At 41.2% G+C, this 18,586-nt stretch overlaps 2 protein-coding genes across 3 annotated transcripts in view; one reads left to right on the plus strand and one right to left on the minus strand.

Annotated features, from left to right (window-relative positions):
• Positions 1 to 9,346, plus strand: part of LOC110529328 (disintegrin and metalloproteinase domain-containing protein 12) — a 145,548-nt gene extending 136,202 nt beyond the window's left edge. For both annotated transcript variants that reach the window (XM_021611461.3, XM_021611468.3), the window contains exons 21-23: positions 3,652 to 3,900; positions 8,431 to 8,600; positions 8,723 to 9,346. In XM_021611461.3, coding sequence (XP_021467136.2) covers positions 3,652 to 3,900; positions 8,431 to 8,600; positions 8,723 to 8,777 — 474 coding nt within the window. In that variant the 3' untranslated portion in view covers positions 8,778 to 9,346. The remainder of the gene's footprint in view (positions 1 to 3,651; positions 3,901 to 8,430; positions 8,601 to 8,722) is intronic.
• Positions 9,347 to 15,395: 6,049 nt separating this feature from the next.
• On the minus strand, positions 15,396 to 18,218 carry fank1 (fibronectin type III and ankyrin repeat domains 1). The gene is made up of 9 exons (XM_090240719.1): positions 18,137 to 18,218; positions 17,497 to 17,677; positions 17,264 to 17,388; positions 17,092 to 17,173; positions 16,938 to 17,012; positions 16,787 to 16,852; positions 16,484 to 16,649; positions 15,774 to 15,917; positions 15,396 to 15,633 (listed from the first exon to the last, which is right to left on the minus strand). The coding sequence occupies exons 1-9, from the start codon at positions 18,147 to 18,149 to the stop codon at positions 15,508 to 15,510; spliced, it is 978 nt and encodes a 325-aa protein (XP_090096845.1). The 5' UTR covers positions 18,150 to 18,218; the 3' UTR covers positions 15,396 to 15,507.
• Between the last annotated feature and the right edge of the window lie 368 nt (positions 18,219 to 18,586).

Consider the following 18,586-nt stretch of genomic DNA (forward strand, 5'->3'; position numbering starts at 1 on the left):
TCATATGTTCTCATGTTCTGAGCAAGGAACTTAAACGTTAGCTTTCTTACATGGCACATATTGCACTTTTACTTTCTTCTCCAATACTTTGTTTTTGCATTATTTAAACCACATTGAACATGTTTCATTATTTATTTCAGGCTAAATTGATTTTATTGATGTATTATATTAAGTTAAAATAAGTGTTCATTCAGTATTGTTGTAATTGTCATTATTACAAATACATTTTAATAATCGGCCGATTAAATCGGTATCTGCTTTTTTTGCCCTCCAATAATCGGTATCGGCATTGAAAAATCACAATCGGTCGACCTCTAGTTAGATTCATTTGAATGAACATTGTCATGACGTTGGCCTGGGGGAGGTTTATGACAGTCATAAATACCTCTTTCCCCCTTTTTCCTCTCTCTACCCAACTGATGTTACATTTGCAGACCCCTTGGTTAACATAGAGATTCAGGGAACATCAGAAGGTGGGGGGAAATTAACTACTATCTGGTAATCTGACCAATTGAACATATGCGGTGGTACTTAATGAATATGATGTCAGTTCGGTTATCATCTGAGACATTCTCATCAATGATAAGATTACATCAACTCTACAGTGGAAAGTCTACACACCAGAGTTATCAGATTCACATGGAATTGTTGTTCAATTTAAAAGTTTGAATATGAAATTATTCGTGATGGGATGAAACGTGATTTTAGCTTCTAAAATGTGAGATTTGGGTTTTAATAAGGTAAGGGCTCTGCTCAATCAGTGGTCCGCCCCTGTGAAGGGACATGGGCTATACAACTTTTCAAAAACGCCCTCCTCTCCCGTCCTATATAAAGCCTTGACGACAATATAACCTCCTGTTCCGAGGATGTGAGGACGACGGTCCGATGTCAGAATGGTTCAAATAATAACTACAGAACGAAGCCAACATCAGCGTGAGCTCTGGTTGCGAATGGTATCAACTTTTGACCTCTTATTCACTACAGAAGTGATACAGTGCCTTGCGAAAGTATTCGGCCCCCTTGAACTTTGCAACCTTTTGCCACATTTCAGGCTTCAAACATAAAGATATAACACTGTATTTTTTTGTGAAGAATCAACAACAAGTGGGACACAATCATGAAGTGGAACGACATTTATTGGATATTTCAAACTTTTTTAACAAATCAAAAACTGAAAAATTGGGCGTGCAAAATTATTCAGCCCCTTTACTTTCAGTGCAGCAAACTCTCTCCAGAAGTTCAGTGAGGATTTCTGAATGATCCAATGTTGACCAAAATGACTAATGATGATAAATACAATCCACCTGTGTGTAATCAAGTCTCCGTATAAATGCACCTGCACTGTGATAGTCTCAGAGGTCCGTTAAAAGCGCAGAGAGCATCATGAAGAACAAGGAACACACCAGGCAGGTCCGAGATACTGTTGTGAAGACGTTTAAAGCCGGATTTGGATACAAAAATATTTCCCAAGCTTTAAACATCCCAAGGAGCACTGTGCAAGCGATAATATTGAAATGGAAGGAGTATCAGACCACTGCAAATCTACCAAGACCTGGCCGTCCCTCTAAACTTTCAGCTCATACAAGATGAAGACTGATTAAAGATGCAGCCAAGAGGCCCATGATCACTCTGGATGAACTGCAGAGATCTACAGCTGAGGTGGGAGACTCTGTCCACAGGACAACAATCAGTCATATATTGCACAAATCTGGCCTTTATGGAAGAGTGGCAAGAAGAAAGCCATTTCTTAAAGATATCCATAAAAAGTGTTGTTTAAAGTTTGCCACAAGCCACCTGGGAGACACACCAAACATGTGGAAGAAGGTGCTCTGGTCAGATGAAACCAAAATTGAACTTTTTGGCAACAATGCAAAACGTTATGTTTGGCGTAAAAGCAACACAGCTCATCACCCTGAACACACCATCCCCACTGTCAAACATGGTGGTGGCAGCATCATGGTTTGGACGTGCTTTTCTTCAGCAGGGACAGGGAAGATGGTTAAAATTGATGGGAAGATGGATGGAGCCAAATACAGGACCATTCTGGAAGAAAACCTGATGGAGTCTGCAAAAGACCTGAGACTGGGACGGAGATTTGTCTTCCAACAAGACAATGATCCAAAACATAAAGCAAAATCTACAATGGAATGGTTCAAAATAAACATATCCAGGTGTTAGAATGGCCAAGTCAAAGTCCAGACCTGAATCCAATCGAGAATCTGTGGAAAGAACTGAAAACTGATGTTCACAAATGCTCTCCATCCAACCTCACTGAGCTCGAGCTGTTTTGCAAGGAGGAATGGGAAAAAATGTCAGTCTCTCGATGTGCAAAACTGATAGAGACATACCCCAAGCGACTTACAGCTGTAATCGCAGCAAAAGGTGGCGCTACAAAGTATTAACTTAAGGGGGCTGAATAATTTTGCACGCCCAATTTTTCAGTTTTTGATTTGTTAAAAAAGTTTGAAATATCCAATAAATGTTGTTCCACTTCATGATTGTGTCCCACTTATTGTTGATTCTTCACAAAAAAATACAGTTTTATATCTTTATGTTTGAAGCCTGAAATGTGGCAAAAGGTCGCAAAGTTCAAGGGGGCCGAATACTTTCGCAAGGCACTGTACCTCCTAGCCGTTGAGTTAGCAACAGCAGCTGCAAATGCAGGTTAGGAAGGAACAAACAGAGTATCCCGTCTACCACACAACGACGTTACTACAACGTATTCAATTTACCGGCAGAGACATTCTTCAAAGGACAAAGGACTCGGTTGGGCAACACGGCCTTCCATCTACCACCAACCTACTGAAGCGCAGCTCAGAGTAAATATTTATAGCATTTTCCTTTTCCAAATGGGCGGTAATTTAGAATGCATAAGATACTGTATTTACGATAGCACAGCTTCTCCCTGTGTCCCTCAGTCTTCCCGCTCTTTCACTCAAACCCAGCCCCTTTTCTTTTGTGTAACCAGCTGTCATATCTGTTCCGCCCGCTAGGGCCATTTTTCTTCATGACGTAATTTGTAGTCAAGTTATGATTAATTATGTGTATGTGTAATTCTGTGTGATTAGTTAGGTATTTAGCAAATAAATAATTAAACCCAATTTTGTATTGCTGATTCAACTTGTTAGCCAGGGTTCGTGCAGATAACCAAGAATTTACAACTTTCAGATGAGACTGAATTAAGGTGAGGATTAATATTTACTGCTATTGATGTAAAATATTACTAGGTCTTTAAGAGTTTTTTCGGAAGATAACAGCTCTATAAATATTATTTTGTGGTGCCCCGACTCTCTAGTTAATTACATTTACATGATTAGCTCAATCAGGTAATATTAATTACGGAGAAATAATTTTATAGAATAGCATGTCATATCACTTAATCCAGCATAGCCAAAGACACGACAACATTCTACAGTACCATGGCAATCCAGCATTAGTTGATAGAACGTTCCAAATGACCATAGAAATACCATGCAGCCATTGCGAGTGTACCCATGAGTTTACCAGTCAATTGCCAGGGTTAGAGCTTCCAAGCTTGTTCAATTCATTCTTATTTCTGAATGAGGTAAGACAAGGAGGAGCAGACTGCGGAGAACATAATAGCTGAAGTCCAAACTAACAGCTCTCTCTTCTCTACCTCCATATCCCCAGCCATCACACCTGAGTTCGGAGCCTCTTCTCCCTCCACACAGTTTCCACTCCCACAGCTTGCGGCGGCTGCCCCACTACCAGCCCCTCCACATCAGCCACCCCATGCCTGTCTCCCTGAGTGTGGGTCAGCAGCCCTTGCCACCGGTCCCGCCCCACCACAAGGCTCTGCCGGCCCACACCGCCCTCTCCCCACCACGGGCACCGCCCTTCCACAGCCTGCCCCGACAGCAGCCCTACAGAATGGACCAGGTTAGTACTAACTGTTCAGCTATACACCATGAATACAAATACAGATGGATTTTCCTTATTGGGGATTTCTTTGGAAATAGATCGAGCTCGGATCGACATAGTAAAAAGTTGATTGATGAATTTCCACAATCCGTAAAATTCTAAGAACATATTCCAAACATATTCCTCACTCACTTATTCATAACACCTGCCTGGGGTCCCAATACCCATACTACTACACAATGCATAAGTTATGGACATTGCATACTAAATAGTGTGTTGCTATAACCATTGGAACAGCCTTACAGTTCTCCATGTTCTCCACACATCATGGTTTGTGCTGAGCCAGCGGGGCTGTGTATAGAGGATGTAAGTCCATCTGTCTGCTCAGGGCTCACGCAGGCAGCTGATCTGTATGCTTGGAGCACAGTGTCAGTTGTCCGCAGGTTTATGAGGCACAGTGTACACTAGCAGATGCACGTAAAAACAGACATTAACTTTAAGATGGTTACTTTTCTCTCTGGTATATAAACCACAAAACTGCTCCCAGAAGTAAGGAAAGACCATGCAAGAGATGGAGAGAGACAGATATACATGTAATGCATCCTTCTCCTGAGGTACTCTCTGTTGAGGTGGGGCAACTGATGGATCACATATGTGGGAATGGAGTGTGTGTGTATTTTGGTTTCCATTGCAACCTAACTCAGTTCAGTTCCCCATTGAGAAAAAACAAACAAATGTGGTTTCTGTACTTCCAAGGCGCTCAGATTCTCTTGTACTTTTTATTTTATAAACAAAACATGAAATAATGATGAAATTCAAACTCATGAGCTGTATACACTGTGTACAAAACATTAGGAACACCTTCCAAATATTGAGTTGCACCCCCATCCCCCTTTTTCTCTCAGAACAGCCTAATTTTGTCTGGGAATGGACTCTACAGGGTGTTGAAAGTGATGCTGGCCCATATTGGCTCCAATGCTTCCCACAGTTGTGTCAAGTTGAATGGATGTCCTTTGGGTGGTGGACCATTCTTGATACACACGGGAATCTGTTGAGCGTGAAAAACCCAGCACCGTTGCAGTTCTTGACACACTCAAACCAGTGTGCTTGGCATCTACCATACCCCGTTCAAAGGCACTTAAATCTTTTGTCTTGCCCATTCACCCTCTGAGTGGCACACATAGACAATCCTGTCTCAATTGTCTCAAGTCTTAAAAATCCTTCTTTAACCTGTCTCCTCACCTTCATTTACACTAATAGAAGTGACATCAATAAGGGATCATAGCTTTCAACTGGATTCACCTGGTCAGTCTATGTCATGGAAAGAACATAATGTTTTGTACACACAACCCAAATGTCCGCTATGATGTCTGACTACCCAAGGGTCGTCCTCATGGTCTAAATAAGGTTTCACAGTTCAGGCAAAAAAATATACATCTTGACTTAGGTCTGCTGAGGGGCACAGTTGGTGTTAAATGTGTGTGTCCATATCATGTCATATGGTGTCCATGGTGAACTCTTTTCTACACGACTCCTGTAGTGGAGTATCTGATCCAGAACTACCCCTGCTGTGTAGGATTCATTCTCCATATATCCACCACAGAGATGCAGACACACAACACTCAATGTATAAGATGCATTTAACAACAGATCTAGGATCCGATTACCCTACCCCTTAACTATCAGAGAGATTAAAACGCATCTGATGCAGGGTCAGTAGAGGCAACTTCTACTTACTGGGAGCAACTCCAGTCTGGAAAGAAGTCTTAAATCTGATTAGGTCTTTATTTCAACCTCTGTAGGTCCTCTCTGGTTTTATCTGAATCAGTAGATGATTCAGCTGCCATCTACAAGAGGTGATCTTATTCTCTGAGTTTTAGAGATTCAAAAGGAAAATTGAAGCAAACAGACCGCTGTTTCACAATAAGTGGTTTCTGCTGTTTGTCCTATTACAAGAGTCTTTAGATGTGGTTTAAGGTACAACACATTAACACTAGTACTGTAGACTCAGTCTAATGTGTTTTTGTGAAGGCAGTCATATCTGGTCTAAGAGCTGGGGATGGTCATTCATAAAAAAATAATTAAATAACCCCTGGCTGCATTCAAAAGACACACCCTTACACCTCAGCCCTCAAATGAAATGGACACTTCTGATGATGTATCATGACGTCTGACGAGTATACACTTGCAGGGCGAGGGAGGAAGGAATTATTTTTAAATGGACCGCCCTTGCCCGGAAATTTGTCACTTGTTCATCCCTCCATGATTGTGTTTCCAGCCACCGGTAGCTTGTGGGTGCTTTATATGAGTTACAGTAAATTATGATTTCATGTCTACTTATATTAACAATATAATTATTAATATATGCCTACTGTATGATAGCTAGCAAATTAATTAGCTAACTAACGTTAGCCTGCCTAGCTGGAACTTCTGAAGAAGGAAAATGTTTTATTTCTACAATTTCCAAAAGCTAACCAAAGAAAAACATCATTACTTTTATGATATGTCTTTGTGCATTAGTGGCACAATTTCAAACGTATTTACATTAGTTTTTACTTACACTTGTATGTTGACTTCATGTTGACGTTGAGGTTTTAAGTTTTGTCGGACCTTTCTTAGTGGATGTACAATCATTGCGAATTGAATTATGGGGTGTTTAAGGCGCGAAGTGATCATAATTGTACACTCACAAACTTCATTAAAAACGAGGGCAGAGGGGCTTATGTTCCCTTGCTTAGCTATTCATTCGGACCGACGACTATATGGCCGCGGGGATTCCCCCAGGGCATAGGGCCGTTACTTTGAGTTTGAAGCGCAGCCCCTGTCATGCAGTGTTGTAGTACTTGATATCACATTTTAGTCTCGGTCTTGTCTCGTTGGATACATTTGTACTCGTTCTTGACTCGGTCTCGGACAGTGAGGACTCTCATTTTTTCAGAGACCAGCGGAGTAAAAAACTAAATTATCAGCTTCCATTTAGTCAGCCCATAAAACCCCTTCACCAGGTCAAATATATACACTCCTTTCTTGATACATTAATACCTGAACAGTCTTTATATCTAGATATGTTTGCGCAGTGGCGAGCCTATTGGACCTAGGTCTTCAGTGTGTGACAGGTTATTAATACTGAAATAACAGCAACTGTAATACCAGCGTAGGAGTGCCATTTTGTAAAACACAAAGGGCCAGTGGTGTAGTGGATGCTACCCAGGTATATACAATATAGGCACTTTTTTCCCCCCATCGCTGGGAGATGTTGGGCCAAATAGCTCGTGCTTGGCTCTGCCCACCTCCTTGCTCGTTCTGCCCACTATGACTCATTTGTTGTCTATCTTGGTTCAGTTATAAAAATCTTTGGTTGAATGGCAGATGCCTTCTATCTAGTTTCTGATGACCTAGCCAATGGCTGATTTAGCTAGCTAGATGTATCTTCCCAGAGACAACCAAAGACAAAATCCTGATTGGATATTTTTTTCTCTCTTCAGTGCTAACCCTTTCCTTTCCAACAAAAATTGAAGAGATTAAATCAGAACATATTTGAAAATAATAATATAATTAGAATTATTATTATTATTTTATAAATCCTTAGCCCTTCTCTGAAGGCGTAGAAGGCCCTCATTGTTCCCCACTGTGTTGGGGTTAGTAATCATTTGTAGAGTGGCTCTATTTGCCCTCAGTATGCATTTCTTCACCATTCTGAATGTCTTAAGAATCCATATGTTCTTCTGAAATATGAACACAGATATACTGGGCATTGTGAACTCTTATTACAGTGACGATTTGACAAAATTACAATCATGGTCTTGAATTTGACTTTTTCTGGTCTCGGTCTTGAATCGGTGTTGGACCCCTTGTCCCCCTTCCGGTCTCGGCTTTGACTCAGTCTCGCCTCCCTCCGGTCTTGGTCTTGACTCGATTTTCTCCGGTCTTGGTTTTGAATCTGTTCGCTTCAGGTAGTCTCGAACACAACACTGCTGTCATGTCTTCAGGTGCAACTATAACCCCACTACTTTGCCTACCGCAGTCATGTTCAAACCACTCACATAATGGAACAAAACATTTCAAACATTGTCGGTATAAATCACCTTCAAGCAGTTGCTGACACTGACACGTAAAACATTACAGAGCTGAAACTCATTTAGTTTAGGACACACTTTCCACTCTTAATATGTGACAGTGATTTCTGGGATTTCACAACAACATGGATGTTTTACACTTCATTCAGTTCTCTAAATGCTTTGCATTTGGTGTTTGCTGAAACTTGGCACTTATTTCTGAGTATTGCTCAAGGTTTCTCCCTTTCCTCCCTACAAACTGTACAGAGCAGATGGGATGCTGCTAGCAGATGTTTGCCATTACCTCGCCCTCCCCTCCCCGTTTTAGATTAGTAACACATGATGACACATCGTTTAGTTAAACTTCCAGAGAGAACTGCTACAGTGGTGGCTACAGAGCCTACCTTATGTTGGTGACACACTATAACACAGTGCCCTCTAGTGAGGTTTCAGTACCAACACTACTCTTCAACTTATGGTTTATTGTTCCTAGGACTGCGAGAAACCCAGTCCACCCCAGAAGCCTCTGCCTGCAGACCCTCTGGGAAGGAGGGCTCGGGTGGGACGCAGCACCTCGGTGGTGGGGGTTCGCCTCCCTGGACCCATCCCTATCCCCATCCCCACCGTACCCAGACCCCTGCTCACCAATCCACAACTGAACAGGTCTGTGCTACGGTGGCCTGGTTGGCACAAAGTTTATAGGTTAATGAGGAGTGGTTATTTCTTCTTTTTTAAAGTAATCTTTGCTCTGCATTTCATTCACTTGTGCTTTTTTCACTTTTCAGACCTGCACCCATACAACCCCTGAGACTGCCAAAGACTCATCATTTTGACCCCTGATCTCAAAGAAGATCTGATGGAATGGAAAAGTGGAGCGCTCTATGGATGGAGACCCATATTTGCACTACAAGAATACCAGACCTTTGCAACTTTGAAAGTGTCTCAGAGTTTTAGGGAAAGGAGACTGACTTCAAACCTTGGTGCTGTACCTCTGCTTTTGTTGTCCTCGCTCAGGTACAAATGAACTATTTAATGTCTATATTTATTATTACTGTGTGCACAGTGCACTCTGGTAGACCCTATTGACAGTAGCATATTGACACTTGGATCGCTGTTGGTGATTTTTATTTTTTACCCCCAGCAAAATCAGAAGACCAGTTTGCCATATAATGGAGGGTATGTTTTTATATATACAGTTAAGGAGAGACATACTGAAAAAGGTATTTTATTTTTATCCTGTGAAGTTCCTAGAATAATTGGAGAGAAACACAGATTGGGTTCAAGTTAAAGGGAAACAGAGCACTGCATGGAACACTTTGAGAGTAACTTGTAACTCACTAAGCAGCAGTGTTAGGAACTGGGAATTTTTGTTCAGTTTATCATTAATAAGAAGTGCTTTTACATTCAAAGGCGTCCACTCACTTCCTAATCAGAAACGGTGTTGACTGACATGTTGGACGTAGCAATTGAGATGTGTTTCGACTAATCCAATTCAGTGCAAAAGCAAGGGAATTGTTAAGAATGGACACGTACTTGAGAATTGACTGTTACGTGATCTTTGTATTCATACATGATCTTTATTCATATACAGTTGAAGTTGGAAGTTTACATACACTTTAGCCAAATACATTTAAACTCAGTTTTTCACAATTATTGACATTTAATCCTGGTAAAAATTCGCTGTCTTAGGTCAGTTAGGCTCTCCACTTTATTTTAAGAATGTGAAATGTCAGAATAATAGTAGAGAGAATGATTTAGTTCAGCTTTTATTTTTTTCATCACATTCCCAGTGGGTCAGAAGTTTACATACACTCAATTAGTATTTGGTAGCATTGCCTTTAAATTGTTTAACTTGGGTCAAATGTTTCAGGTAGCCTTCCACAAGCTTCCCACAATAATTTGGATGAATTTTGGCCCATTCTTCCTGACAGAACTGGTGTTACTGAGTCAGGATTGTAGGCCCCTTGCTCGCACATGCTTTTTCAGTTCTGCCCACAAATGTTCTATAGGATTGAGGTCAGGGCTTTGTGATGGCCACTCCAATACCTTGACTTTGTTGTCCTTAAGCCATTTTGCCACAACTTCGGAAGCATGATTGGCGTCATTGTCCATTTGGAAGACCCATTTGCGAACATGCTTTAACTTCCTGACTGATGTCTTGAGATGTTGCTTCAATACATCCACGTAATTTTCTTTCCTCATGATTCCATCTATTTTGTGAAGTGCACCAATCCCTCCTGCAGCAAAGCACCCCCACAACATGATGCTGCCACCCCTGTGCTTCACGGTTGGGATGGTGTTCTTCGGCGATGGTCATTATGTCCAAACAGTTCTATTTTTGCTTCATCAGACCAGAGGACATTTCTCTAAAAAGTATGATCTTTGTCCCCATGTGCAGTTGCAAACCGTAGTCTGGCTTTTTTATGGCGGTTTTGGAGCAGTGGCTTCTTCCTTGCTGAGCGGCCTTTCAGGTTATGTCGATATAGGACTTGTTTTACTGTGGATATACAGTGGGGCAAAAAAGTATTTAGTCAGCCACCAATTGTGCAAGTTCTCCCACTTAAAAAGATGAGAGAGGCCTGTGATTTTCATCATAGGTACACTTCAACTATGACAGACAAAATGAGAAAAAAATCAAGAAAATTGTAGGATTTTATGAATTATTTTATGAATTTATTTGCAAATTATGGTGGAAAATAAGTATTTGGTCACCTACAAACAAGCAAGATTTCTGGCTCTCACAGACCTGTAACTTCTTCTTTAAGAGGCTCCTCTGTCCTCCACTCGTTACCTGTATTAATGGCACCTGTTTGAACTTGTTATCAGTATAAAAGACACCTGTCCACAACCTCAAACAGTCACACTCCAAACTCCACTATGGCCAAGACCAAAGAGCTGTCAAAGGACACCAGAAACAAAATTGTAGACCTGCACAAGGCTGGGAAGACTGAATCTGCAATAGGTACGCAGCTTGGTTTGAAGAAATCAACGGTGGGAGCAATTATTAGGAAATGGAAGACATACAAGACCACTGATAATCTCCCTCGATCTGGGGATCCACGCAAGATCTCACCCCGTGGGGTCAAAATGATCACAAGAACGGTGAGAAAAAATCCCAGAACCACACGGGGGGACCTAGTGAATGACCTGCAGAAAGCTGGGACCAAAGTAACAAAGCCTACCATCAGTAACACACTACGCCGCCAGGGACTCAAATCCTGCAGTGCCAGACGTGTCCCCCTGCTTAAGCCAGTACATGTCCAGGCCCGTCATGTCCAGGCCCGTATCGTGAGATTTTGAGTGGAAACCTCCTTCCATCAGCAAGGGCATTGAAGATGAAACGTGGCTGGGTCTTTCAGCATGACAGTGATCCCAAACACACCGCCCGGGCAACGAAGGAGTGGCTTTGTAAGTATTTATTTGCAAATAAATTCATTAAAAATCCTACAATGTGATTTTCTGAATTTTTTTTCTCATTTTGTCTGTCATAGTTGAAGTGTACCTATGATGAAAATTACAGGCCTCTCTCATCTTTTTAAGTGGGAGAACTTGCACAATTGGTGATGGACTAAATACTTTTTTGCCCCACTGTAGATACTTCTGTACCTGTTTCCTCCAGCATCTTCACAAGGTCATTTGCTGTTGTTCTGGGATTGATTTGCACTTTTCACACCAAAGTATGTTCATCTCTAGGAGAAAGAACACGTCTCCTTCCTGAGCGGTATGATGGCTGCGTGGTACCATGGTGTTTATACTTGCGTACTATTGTTTGTACAGATGAACGTGGTGCCTTCAGGTGTTTGGAAATTGCTCCCAAGGATGAACCAGACTTGTGGAGGTCTACAATATTTTTTCTGAGGTTTGCATTTGGTGTTTGCTGAAACTTGGCACTTATTTGTGAGTATTGCTCAAGGTTTCTCCCTTTCCTCCCTACAAACTGGCTGATTTCTTTTGATTTTCCATGATGTCAAGCAAAGAGGCACTGAGTTTGAAGGTAGCCCTGGAACTACATCCACAGGTACACCTCCAATTGACTCAAATGATGTCAATTAGCCTATCAGAAGCTTCTAAAGCCATGACATAATTTTCTGGAATTTTCCAAGCTGTTTAAAGGCATAGTCAATTTAGTGTATGTAAACTTCTGACCCACTGGAATTGTGATACAGTGAATTATAAGTTAAATAAGTCTGTAAACAATTGTTGGAAAAATGACTTGTAGATGTCCTAACCGAAGTAGATGTAGTAGATGTAGAAATTTGTGGAGTGGTTGAAAAATGAGTTTTAATGACGCCAACATAAGTGTATGTAAACTTCTGACTTCAACTACATACCCTAATATTTTAATTGGCAGGGTATTGGACCCAATTACAGAACTACCCCAAAGAACAGTATATCTAACCTTGTAATGTTTCTCCACTGGCAATCTTGAACACGTTTACTAATTGACAAATGGTGTTGGGCTCTTACATTCCCTTATTAGTTCATGTTAGGACCACAAACTTGAAGGATATACTGTATGCACCACTTCACTAAATAATCAACTCTCTTACACACAGCTTGGAGTATTTGCTGGCAGTTGTGCAATACGTAATGCTCCCAGCGGAGCAAAGAGTGTGATATGACCTGACCCTGCCGGGTTTCAGAGAATTACAGCAACACCAAATAATGCAATATAACAGGGCTTGTGGAGGAGTGTGCTACATGAACTATCTTAACTCACTTGATGATGTAGTGTCAGGATGACTTCAGTGTTGTGAACAGTCCAAACCCAACCTAGATGGTGTCTGATGTTTTATTCATTTCTGTGTTTTCAAAGTTCACTCAGACAAAAGTATGGCCAAGTGGTTTGGTTTATTAGGTAATTCCCAGTACTTGACATATTTATCACTATTCATTTGATATTGGAGCTTGGTGTCACACATTGGCATGCAAATCTCCTTTGAGGTTTTCAAGACTCCCGTTAAGTTTAATTTGTCCATTGAAATATTACAGTCTATTACAGGACATACTCCCAATACCTGTATTGAGTGTTGAGTTTTTGTCCCTTTAAACTTGACCAACAATTTTTGGACTTTTAGATTTCCAGTACATTAAAATGTCCAAATGAAAGTAGAGACTGCTTGCATAATGTTTTGGTCACAATGTTTCATTAAACATAGCTTTGATGAATGCTGAGTAAGAGTGTTCCTCATACTGCTCAGTCCTCTGGCATGGCACGGGGGGAGGGGGGGGGGGGGGGCGCGTGTGAGAGCACGCTTTCCATATGCAGTTATGACCTCACTCTCATAACTACTCATAAGATTGTTTCAACAGGAGGGAACTTTTACATGTAAAAGCAGTCAGTACAGCAGTAAAACAGGGACACGTGGTTGCATTATTGTAGGTGTAAAACAAAATATCAAACCTGGTCTGCAATGTAGTGGGTCATCACCAAAGTACTGGGTCATCACCAAAGTACTGGTGTGCTTTAGTTAAATGGATGCATATTTGTGTGTATGCATATGCAATGTACGTCTTGTCGCTCAATATTGTGGAATGCACTACTTACATTGGACTTGCATCAGAAGTTCATTGCATAGTTGCATTTACACTTTTGGTAAGCACTGTATGTGTTACAGTTTTACAGATGTAGATATACTGCTATCTGATGTCAGCATTTGTCCGTTTTGGAAGATCTTCAGGTCTGTTCATCTGTGTAAAAGTTGCTTTTTACAAATGTACTGTATTTTTGGGGGTATAACTATTACATTTTCAAATGACTAGCCATTGTACAGTTAGTGTAAATATAGTATCTTTCAGCAATCATGTTTCTTTTCTTTTATGCTTTATTTTTTACAAGAGCAGTTAGAGCCTAAATAAAGTGATGGTTTCTCCTGTTCAATAAAGTGATGGTTTCTCCTGTTCAATAAAACATGTGTGTTTTATTAAACTCCTCAAGGAATGCGGATTATGGTAAAAAACTGGGATTCTGGGACAGTTGGAGTACTTGAACATTGAGATTGCAGAGTCAAATGAGGTTTCTCTTATGCTGTTCATTTGATATATTTGCACTTATTTGCTGACTGTACAGGTAAATGTAGGCAGACGACTTAACACTAAACATTTTATTACAAATAATAATACATGACTCATTTGCACAGCAATGTGAAATCTCTGACTCCCTCTTGCAAGATGATGTTTAATCAGACACAGTGAGCTCCAAAAGTATTGGGACAGTGGCACATGTTTTGTTGTCTCGGCTCTGTACTCCAGCACTTTGGATTTTAAATGATTCAATGAATATGAGGTTTCAGTGCAGACAGTAAGATTTAATTTGAGGGTATTTTCATCCATATTGTGTAAACCATTTAGAAATTACGGCACTTTTTCTACATAGTCCCCCCATTTTAGGAGACCAAAAGTATTGGGACATATTCACTTACAGTATATGTGTATTAAAGTCGTCAAAAGTTTAGTGGTTGGGGACATATTCATAACACACAATGACTTAATCAGGCTTGTGACTCAGCAAATGCATCGAACAAGTTTGTAGTTTGTTTTGGCTGTGTAAGGGCTATTTGACCAAGAAGGAGAGTGATTGTGCTGCATCAAATGACCTGGCCTCCACAATCAGCCGACCTCAACCCAATTGAGATGGTTTGGGATGAGTTGGACCGCAGAGTGAAGGAAAGCAGCCATAAGTGCTCAACATATATGGGAACTCCTTCAAGACTGTTGGAAAAGCATTCCAGCATTGAAGCTGGTTGAGAGAATGCCAAGAGTGTGCAAAGCTGTCATCAAGTCAAAGGGTGGCTACTTTGAAGAATTTCAAATATAAAATATATTTTGATTTGTTTAACACTTTTTTGGTTACAACATGATTCCATATGTGTTATTTCATAGTGTTGTCTTCACGACTATTATACAATATAGGAAATAGTAAAAATGCCTTTGAAAAAAAAAAAAACAAATTGAATGAGTAGGTATGTCCAAACTTTTGACTGGTACTGTAAGTGAATTTTCCCTAGGTGCTGGAGTACAGAGCCAAAACAACAACAAATGTCACTGTCCCAATACGTTTGGTGCTCACTGTATCTGTACGGTATAGCGAAACCAAGTCAATCCTTTGGGTCTTGAGGGAATTCTTAATGGTTTATTATTTCATTCATCCTTAAAAATCAGTATACAGTATATGTATACATGTTTTGTTATGCAAAACAAATATTCAGATAAAAATACAGGTTTAAGATACAGCACATACATACAATATGTTAATAAATAAACAACAGTAATAAAGCTATTAGAATAATAAGCCCTTTAATAATGGACTATACCATCTGACTATACTCTTTAATAATGGACTATACCATCTCTGACTATACTCTTCCGTCCTTCTAATAAACTGATGATATTCTGCAGGGGGGGAAAATGGCAATCAGAATTTGCTCATATATTCACTATAACAGTAGCATACAACACAACAGTAATGGATGTGGAGAAATACATTACCTCTCTTCCAAAGGCCTTTGCCATTTCAGCTGCACCTGACCCAAACTACAAACACAAAAATATCAGTCAATTCCAGAATAATTTAAATTGCTCTAATTGCAACAGAGCCCATGCTGTAAGTTGTCATTACCTCGTTCTTCACATCATGGTCGGCCCCACTGTCCAACAACAGCTGCACCAGCTCCTCATGGTTGTTCAACACTGCCACCTAGCAGACACACTCGTTATACTGACTGCTTGCCTTGTCCTCTATCAACTTTCCTGTCCCATGTCCTATTTCCTAAGGGGTCTCGCTGAGTTTGCACCATGAATGGCACAACAAAGGTTTGTGAAGAGTGTGAAGTGTACCATAAGTGGTGTCTTGCCATCCTTGTCCCTGGTGTTGACATCAGCCCCGGCTCTGATGAGGAGAGAGGCCACCGCTGGGTTCCCACTGACCGCTGACACCCTCATCAGAGGAGTCCAGTGGGACACGGTGTCCCTAACGTCCAACTGAGACAACAATCAACATGCATTTTAGCCTCAAAATTAGAACTCTTTCACTTCCTTTAGTCTTTTACTTTTGATAATGAAACCAAGGCTCTGGATAAAAGTAGTGCACTTTAGTGGAGCATCGCAGTGCTAGAGGCCTCACTACAGATCCGGGTTCGATCCCGGGCTGTGTTGCAGCCGGCCGCGACCGGGAGACTCTTGAGGCAGCGCACAATTGGCCCAGCATCGTCCGGGTTAGGGCGTGGGTTTGGCCGCCTGGGATGTCCTTGTCCCATCGCACTCTAGTGCCTCCTGTGGGGAGTCGGGCACATGCACGCTGACACGGTAGCCAGTTGTACAGTGATTCCTCCGACACATTGGTGCGGCTGGCCTCGCAAGAAGCAGTGCGGCTTGGCAGGGTCGCATGGCTCTCTTACAAGACTGTAACTACCAATTGGATATCACGAAATGGGTAAAAAGTTTTTTTTTTTTTTTTAGTAGTGCACTTTACATGTACAGTAGGGAATAAAGTGCAATTTCAGACATGGCCAGCTTATAAAGCTCATAAATGCTGACACCAGTCTTACCTCACAGCCATCCTGGATCATGTAGGCTATGACAGCAAGGTGTCCTCCGTCAGCTGCCCAGTGGAGGGGGGTACAGCCCCCCATGTCCTGGGACTGCCACGTGGCCCCAAATCTCCTCAGGTACTTCACTATGTCCAGGTGGCCAAAGAAACATGCCAGCATCAGACTGACATAGACACAGTAAATGGTCAATCACAAACCTATTGTTCATTTACCCACAACGTTTGTACTGTAAATGTGAGCAAATACAGTGGAAGTCTATATGCAAAGGCAAGGTACATAATACTGTATGTGTTTGCACACCTGTCTTTCCCACTACCGTTCTTCATATTCACGTCTGCACCGTGTTCTACCAATTTGTGAACCAGTCTGAAAAAGATCCAAGTTCATAGAAAAGGTTTCAAGCATAATGGTGTCATTATTCCATTACTAGGAGAGCTCTGTAAGGTTTTACCTGGCAAAGCCTTTCTGTGCAGCCACCATGAGAGGAGTGAAACCGTGTTTGTCATTGACGTTCACACTGACTGTCCTGGAGAAAAATAAAGCATGACATTAACCATAAGAGTATCTCAAAATTCTATCCTATAGTCCATCTGCTCATTGCTCACCCAGACTCCAACACTCTGGTCATGTCCTCCTCATCATTCATGTTGACAGCACGGTGGAGGTTCTTCCCACTCATAGGCTCACCTGGATGACATTATATAGGTGTCAAAGAACATAAACGCATATAATTTTGATAAAGCAGATAGGTCAACTGAAAGAGTGTTGTGTCCTCACGTGTGGTAGAGACAGACACAGCCGGGCTGTAGAGGGACTCCCCAGTTGGTCTTGTGATTCTCAGTCTGTACTTATAGGACGTGCTGGGCTCCAAACTTTCTACAGTGTGGTGACTGCTGTACCCACTGGTGGTGAGCCAAAAGCACAGTTAAGCCTACTCTTAGATTATGTCAATTAGAATTAGATATTATTCTAGGCCCATAGGATGTAATCTATGAATAGCTTTTACTCACACATAGATAGTCCCATATGTGTGTGATTTGGGGTCCATCTCTTCTACAGAGAAGCGGGTCCATTTCTCTGGTGAGCCTGTCCGTGGTTCATTCTCCTCTGTCTCCCAGCTCAGGTCAATGCTATGGTGACTTACTTTACCAATGACAGGAGGAGTCGGTGCCTTGAATGGTTTATGGCTGCCTAAAGAACAGCACAGACATTGAAAGGGATACGGTGGGGGTCTGGGAGAGTTAGCCTTAATCTTAACACATTTTACAGGCGAGCTATATATTACAGTACAGAGGGTTGCATTTCTGGCCATGGACACATGATGGCACTACTAGCTGTAAATTACACAAAACAGAAAACTTTCTGGGACTTTGTTTTACCCGTTTTAGCAGACTGTGGACCAGTGAATGATTTGCCGAATTAGTGAAGGTTAGGTCCAGCTTGCTGCAACTTTAAGCTGTACAGTAAAGTTAGCTAAACTACTAACGCGTTACAGTATAGTAAAGCTACTAAATTAGCACTAGCTAACTAAAGCCAGCTCTATATAACTTCACGTTAGCTAGCTAAACCTGCTGTAGTTTGCAATCCTGAATTTCTGAAAACAGTCTTTGATTCAAGACGGAAATCAAAGTAAACCTAAAATTGACATACCTGGATTTGTCATTGTCACAGAAAGCAGTTATCTTGTTGATGGCATTTTGTGGTTGCTATGGGAACCACATGTGGCATGTGCGGGAAAATAAATAAATAATAAATAAATAAATAATAAATAAATAAATGTGGCATGTGCGGAAAAACCTGACGTGCGAAAATCCTTAGAACTGTTGGACAACCCGGTGTTTTTAATCTAGGTTGAAAATATTTAACGTTATATTTTCAACCTAGTTAGTGATTTATGTTTTGCAGTATTCATCTCGTTCTATATGTTTGCAACATTGTTGCAAATGCATAACGGTTCAGCTACGCACACTCCTCCACACAGACCATGTTCTCTATTTTTGTCCTTTCAAACTATTGTTCTCTATTCTACTATGCTTTGGCCTGTCCCGTCATGGCCTCATCTGTTGGGACTCTTCGGGATTAAGTTGCCACATGACCAAT

The sequence above is a fragment of the Oncorhynchus mykiss genome, chromosome 1 (genome assembly GCF_057628025.1).
Source record: "Oncorhynchus mykiss isolate SJ-2025 chromosome 1, ASM5762802v1, whole genome shotgun sequence".
Classification (NCBI taxonomy): domain Eukaryota; kingdom Metazoa; phylum Chordata; class Actinopteri; order Salmoniformes; family Salmonidae; genus Oncorhynchus; species Oncorhynchus mykiss.